This window comes from Trifolium pratense, linkage group LG2 (assembly GCF_020283565.1).
Source record: "Trifolium pratense cultivar HEN17-A07 linkage group LG2, ARS_RC_1.1, whole genome shotgun sequence".
In the NCBI taxonomy this organism is placed as follows: domain Eukaryota; kingdom Viridiplantae; phylum Streptophyta; class Magnoliopsida; order Fabales; family Fabaceae; genus Trifolium; species Trifolium pratense.
This window is the reverse complement of record NC_060060.1, coordinates 48,236,674-48,243,883: the sequence shown is the minus strand read 5'-3', so window position 1 is coordinate 48,243,883 and position 7,210 is coordinate 48,236,674. Positions and strand designations below refer to the sequence as shown.

General features: G+C 30.6%; 1 protein-coding gene across 1 annotated transcript; it reads right to left on the bottom strand.

The window, feature by feature from the left end:
* Positions 1–967: 967 nt before the first annotated feature.
* Positions 968–2,605, bottom strand: LOC123908610. The gene is made up of 3 exons (XM_045959297.1): positions 2,425–2,605; positions 1,791–2,117; positions 968–1,338 (listed from the first exon to the last, which is right to left on the bottom strand). Exons 1-3 carry the CDS (start codon positions 2,498–2,500, stop codon positions 1,145–1,147), a joined length of 597 nt encoding a protein of 198 aa, XP_045815253.1. The 5' UTR covers positions 2,501–2,605; the 3' UTR covers positions 968–1,144.
* Between the last annotated feature and the right edge of the window lie 4,605 nt (positions 2,606–7,210).

The following is a 7,210-nucleotide window of genomic DNA, read 5'->3' as shown; positions in this document are numbered from 1 at the left end:
TTTTGAATTTTGGTGATTAATTGACCTTCCGCTAATCATGGGGCTAAAATTGTTGAAATAGATTAGGAAGGTCAGTTAGTTATTTGTTGACAATTGAGAATTTTGCCATGATTTCATCACCCATCAGTTAGTTAGAAAGCAAAATGTATTTTATTTAAAATATGATTTTCTCCATTGAATTTTCAACTCTATTAGAACTTTATTAGGCAAGCAAAATGTGGTTTATTTAAAGTATGAGTTTCTCGGTTCAATTTTTTTTCCCTTTGACGTCAAATTTTAGATTATCTGAAATACCTTTTTTTTAAACCGAAGAATTAATAAAAAAACAAACGAAGTTTATTAGGCAAAACAAATTCGGTATATTTTGAGCCACTAGATTTGGTCTAGTGATGAGGGGTTTGGGTAGTATGTTATAGGTCTTGGGTTCGATTCACAATTCATTGTAAACCAAAAAATTCGGTATATTTTATTATAGTCTTGGACCTCCATGTTTTCAGCGGAAGAAAGTCTTGGTAATTTAGATTTTGTTTGGGAGTTTAGATGATGAAGTGAAAACTTTCGGGGGAATAACGGGGAAGAATAACATAGAGAAATTCTTCATGTTTTTTGAAATTTTTTTATTCTTTTGGTAGAGAATGATAAATGAATGTTTATGATTAATATATTTTTAATTTTAAGATATTATAACAATATAGATTGAATTTGAAGAATTATCGTATTCCCTCAAAACTTTTAAAAAACCTTTCTCCAATACAATATTTTTGTTCCTTCGCCAAATTTGAAGGATTTTGTATTATGAAAGAAAAAAAAAATATTCTAGAACTCTTCCCTCCCAAAGGGCTCTATTCTTTTTGCATTTGCTCATTTCTTTTTTCCAAAATCCACTTCCCCTCTAACCTTGCAAACAAAGTTTTAATTTCAACGGAGAGGTATAAATAAAATCTGAGCAAGAATTCTTAAGTCGGCAGTTGTACACAAAATATATTAATATTTAATAATTCCTTCCAAAAAAGATGTATAAATTTATTGGTAAACAACTTCCTTTACCTTATTACAAACTAGATATAATTTAGTTGATATATATTAAGCATCAAATATATTTAATATAACTTATTATTTGTTATTCAAAAGTTGCTACTACTACTTAGAATGGTGGCAGTGCTGGTGTAACTGGAGGTTCAGCTGTGAGTTTTACACCTTCAGAAGATTGTGGAGAAGTAGCTATGAATTGAGTAGAGTGGAATGGTCCTGGTGCAACAATGCCAGAGCTTTTGATCTCAGCCATTTGTCTACGAGCATTGTTACCTTGAGCTTCACATAACTTGGGAAGAAACACACCTATACATAATTAAAACATACATAGACATTTTAGCATCATTGGTATAAATAAATTAGTTTTTTTTTTTTTTTTTTTTTTTTTAATTTTAAGTAGAACATTTTTATAAAATTGTTCTGTGCCCCCCTAACTTTTACAAACTTGTAATTTTGACCCCCTAACTCTTATAATTATTTTTGACTCCTAGCCCGTTTTGCAAAAGGCTGACCCCCATTAATTATGATCAAATCAACACACACGTGAACAAGACTCACATATCATGTTAGGAAGTCAACACATATGTGAACAGTAACTCACATGACATGCTGACGTGACATGTGAATCACTGTCCAGATATGCGTTGAATTGGTTAAAGGAAATAGGGTCCCTTGATTGAAACAATATTTAATAATTAATATTAGTTAATTTTTAAATTTAAAAAAATAAATAAGCTTAATCATGTAAATATGTATACCTTCACCAGCAGCAAGGTTAAAGTAGAGATCAACAATATTGGGACAACTTTTGTAACACTGAGGAGAACAAAGATTTTGTGTGAAACTAGATTCAAGAAGAGAATCAGATGAAATTCCAAAAGATTTTCTATCCAACCCACATGACTTGATGCATTCATCAGTTTCAATATGGTCCTTTAATTTATCAGCTTCAATCTCTGATGTTCTACATGTATATTTTTCTTCACCACTCCTTTTTACATGCTTTTCAAGCACACAACGTTTTCCTTCTGATGAGACTGCATATGCACATGTGTCTTGGTTCAAATTCTCACATTCTATGCTTCCTGCAATATTAATTTCACCATATGTTAGAATGTGAGAGAAAGATATAACGTTGCAGGGACTTAATTTAATTCGAACCTTGATGTCTACATATATATAATGTGATGTCTCTACTAACAGAAGTAAGTTTATAAATACATAATTAATGGGTAGAATTAACCATACATGTCAACAACGATGGACTATAATTTAACTCATTTATATTTAGATTAACATGAAGGGCTATAAATTTTATTTTGTTATATGAAATATGAATTTATAAACTTGAGAAATGAAGTTTAGGACATTGATGGGTTTTGAGAGACTTACCAAGAGTTCCTTGCACGGCAACAAAAAATACAATGGCAACTATTATCAAACTTCTCAAGCTAATGTTTAGGGCCATTGCTCAAGAACAATAAAGGAATGACCTAAACAACTTGGGAATTTGGTAATTTGACTATGTCAAGTTTATGTTGGTACTAGGAGGAATGATATTGTTGGGATGCATTAGTGAGATAGTTAGCGAGTGTATTTATAGTGGTTTTTTCCTATAGCAGCACTTGACACGTTTTCTAAGAAGAAAAGGAATAATAATATTTTATGGTCTTGTTAATGAGTTTCTCTAGAATTTTTAAGAATTTAATTTAAAGAATAGTATTATATATTTAAAAGTTAAACATTTCATTTTCATACTCTACATATTTTTATAAAAATTTACCCGTATTAAAATAGTATAAGTGATTTTGAGCATATTACATGAGTTAATAAATGTAATTAAATTCAAGAATACAGTATTATTTAAGACTCTTAGGGTTCGTTCGATATGCAAAACATAAGTATCAAACATAACACTACAGAAGAGTACAAGACAGAACAACACATGACAAACGTTTAAGATATGGAACAAATTTTGTGTTGTGCGATGTTTCATTGACAAATGATTATTTTGATATTTTAGACAACTTGTGCGGAGAATAAAACGTCATCGTGTGGTTCAGTGGGGACATGAATTTTAGTTTTTGTCCTGTCTTTTGACCCTTAGTTTGTCCAGTATCAGAAACAATTTTAAAATCAAACACAGTACAATTAAAGTTGTCCCGACTTATATCTTATTTTTAGAAGATCTAATACAACCTTAAAAATATATCTCAAATATTTATGTTACTCTTATTTTATTAGTTTGGTAGAGTTTTCAATGCATGCATACAAATTAATTGGGCAGAAGAAAGAATGGTTCCAAATTAGTTGGACTTAATTATAAAGAGAGAATGGTTCCAAATTAGTTGGACTTAATTATGAAGGAAAGATATAATCATGTGCAGTGTTTTAGAGTTTGGACATATGAATTAATTAGAGTTGGACATATGAATTAAGAAATAAAAAATTTAAATAAGTTAAATTTATTTTATCTATAGTTTATTAAGAGAGTGAAATTTATTTAAAAAATACTTTTAATTTATTGGTCTATTGACTAGAATTTCACTATTAAGGATGCATAAATTGAGTGTTTATGGTTCGAATTCCAACTCATGTATATATAATATAATGTCTCTACCAAATGAGTTAAACTCACAAGGACACGCCGTAAGAATACAAATAGTAGAACATCATTAATTATAGGAAAATGTTAAACAGTGCACCAGCACCTGCCTGGTGCACTAGTTAAACACATAAATAAGAAAATTTTGTCTTGAAATTCGTGCATTCAATGCATAGAAAGTGTAAAAATTGGTTTTTATAAACATTAACTTTATGTTTTATTTCTATTTTTGGTATGCTTAACAAGTGCACCGGGTACACTGTTTAACATGTCCCATAATTATACCATGATATTTTAAAAGAACCAAAACTTTAGAACAAAAATATAAAAATTGTCAAAAAAGAAGAACAAAAAAAAAAGGGTCATCTAACATGTGTACTAAGAGCACATGTTAGAGCATCTCTAATAAGAGTATCAAAGAGAGTTTCATAGGTTAATGATCCATACATTTTTTTTTATCATTGGAGTTTCATGAATGTATGAAAATTGATGATACGGTACCTTATTTAAGGTATCGTATCAACAATTTAAGTTAAAAAAAGTAATATAGAATGAACCATTTGTTAATAATGTATGATACTCAAAGTGGTATATCACTATTGAAGCAAAATATGTATAAGTTGTATAAGTATTACATGACATTAATTGTAGGGATACTTATTAGGAATGTATGATACTCAAAGTAGTATCACCATTTGAGATTCCCTTAAAGTATCTAAAATATAAAGTTTACATTTAATAATACGGTAAATTCTAATATGACCACTTCATCAAGTGGTCCATGGTGGACCAGTCATGAATAACATTATGACGAATACGAATTTTACAAAATCCACCGTTTGATTGAAAGTTTATATCATATAGATCATCCATAAAAAAATTTAGAAAAATTGAAAATCATTTACAACGAATATAAAAAGAAAACTTTTTCTTATATATAGAACTAGAGGGAGTATATTCAATGGTTGACATTAATTACGGTAAGAAACTCCCTCCGGAGATATTTATAAAAAAATTTGACTTTTTTAGTCCACTGAAAAATAGATGTCTATGGTCTAAATAGATGTACAAAAAAAAGTCAAATTTTATTATAAATGTGTCTGGAGGGATAAGTTCCATAGCAGTGAATCATAATCCCTCCAAATGCATGGATTGAATAATTGTGTGTGATTAGTTACTACTAGTCAACTATAGTCAATAACCGCTATTAACGGAGGATACATTGTTGATTGTTCCACTACTGTGTGTCTGTGTCTAAGTGTGGCATTTACGTTTTGAAAGTAAACAAAATATTCGTGTGTCCCATTTTATAAGAGTTATTTTGACTAAATGACACTATTCATTTATCTTGTTTTGATCATACTTTTTTAATAATATATAGATATAAATATTAACATATGAGATGTTGTTTGATTCGTCTCGATGAATATTTTCAAAATATATAATTTTTATTAATAGATAATTAAAAATATTATTCATCAAAATTGTGCGTTAACATACGTGCATTAATCAAACTAGCTCTTATATTTTAGGACAAAGAAGTATTGTTCTTTCGTGTCTCTATTTTGTCAATTCCAACATCGTATCTAAAGGTCCAAAGTTTTGTAATAGTCACGATTCAAGTCAATCCGGAGACTCTACACGATTCAAAGTTTTAGTTTCTGACACATGTTTCCAAACCGTACCCCATAATAAAAATAGTAGTGCTAGAAAATTAATCAAATCTATAACAAGGCAAATCCAACTTGTCATGTAGAAAAGAATCACGGACAAAAGATGGTAGAGAGTCCCACCACATGGAATCAACAATAGAGTGTCCATGAGAAGCTAGCCTATCTGCGCACATGTTGCCTTCCCGAAAAATATGAGTATGTATGACAGTTAAACCAAGAGAGATCGCATTGCTCCAACGGTTGCGGAGGTCCCAAGGAACTATAGATGGATTTTCAAAAGAAGATAAAGCACTCATGGAATCACTCTCAATCGAAATGCGCTGCCAACCATGAGCTGCAGCTAGTTCTATTACGATTATTATCGCCGTGATTTCTGCATGTAAAATGGAAACTGGACCAAGATTATAAGCGAAGCTGCCGACATGATCAGCCATATGATTGCGAAACAATCCACCACAAGCCGCCGTGTTGCCCACGACGGAACCATCAGTGTTAGCTTTAAGCCACCAAATATTAGGCGCCTTCCATAGAACAAGCTTGATTTGAGGAGCCTTACGCAGCCTAGGAGCAAGATGGAAATGCTGCAATATTTGTTGTTCCATGAGTGTATTAGATGCAAGGTTATCAAAACCGGACCGGACCGGTCGGACCGTGAACCGGTCATGAAAACGGTTGGGTTTTGAGCAAAAAACGGATAGGAAACCGACCGGCAAAAAAACGCATAAACCGGGGTTGAACCAGGTCGAACCGGCGAACCGGCCGGGCGGTTTAAACGGTTTTGTAGTTTTTTTTTTAAAAGGGCAAGAAGACATCGTTTTAACCTTTTTTAAAAAAAAAAAAAATTGAAACAAAAAAACGACGTCGTAGGAATAGGAAATGTTTTTGTTTTTCATCTGTTTTTCATTTGGTTTGAATTATAAATTTTATTTTATTTTGACTTGTGATATTTTATCTTTTTAATGTGTGAAATTATGAAATATTGAGCAATTATTCATATATTTTTATTTATATATTAATTAAAATATATATTTAATTAAAAACGGTTCGACCCCGATTGAACTCGGTCCGACCAATTGAACCTTGAACCGGTGAGCTCGCCGGTTCGATGACCGGTCCAGTTCTGACAACCTTGATTAGATGTGTACCCTTTCAGCCCGGGAGCACTTGTAACAACGGCAGTAAGAATTTTCGTCTTTGCCGTTTGTAACGTAATAACCGAATTGTTAAACCGAACTCCAAATTGTGGGAGATTCTCAAATAAAGATAAAATAGAGTTAGTAACAAGAACATACTGCAACAATGCACCTAACCATCTCCAAATGTGCAACGCGAACGGACATTGTAATATTTATAATTGTACGATAATAAAAATTAGGCAAAATTACACTACAAGTCCTTTATCTTATTTTTTTGTAACACTTTGGTCCTTTATCTTTTTTTTGTAACATTTTGGTCCTTTATCTTTTATTTGTAACACTTTAGTCCTTTATTTTTTTTATTTGTAACACTTTAGTCCTTTTTTTTGTAACAGTTTTGTCCTTTATCTTTTTTTATTTGTAACACTTTAATCCTTTATTTTTTATAAATAAATAAGATAAGGACCAAAGTGTTACAAAAAAAAAGATAAAGGACCAGATTGTTACAAAAATAAGATAAAGGATCAAAATGTTACAAAAAAATAAGATAAAGGACTTGTAGTGTAATTTTGCCTAAAAATTAATAGTTAGAAAATACTATTCCCATGCCTGCATTACCCATATTTATAATTGTATGATAGTAAAAATTATAAAAAATCTCATTCTTTTTATTTTTTTTTGTTACTACTATTCTTTTATGTCAAACAAATCATAATTCAATTTAAGATCACAATGTGACATTTTAATATTTATTCAAAATTGAA

What these genes read in the sequence shown, in the direction of transcription:
- LOC123908610 (XM_045959297.1), bottom strand. Translation starts at nt 2,500, where the DNA reads ATGGCCCTAAACATTAGCTTGAGAAGTTTGATAATAGTTGCCATTGTA. An exon ending in TGCCGTGCAAGGAACTCTTG is followed by an intron (nt 2,118 to 2,424) that starts GTAAGTCTCTCA and finishes TTAATATTGCAG; the next exon opens with GAAGCATAGAATGTGAGAAT. An exon ending in TAACCTTGCTGCTGGTGAAG is followed by an intron (nt 1,339 to 1,790) that starts GTATACATATTT and finishes AATTATGTATAG; the next exon opens with GTGTGTTTCTTCCCAAGTTA.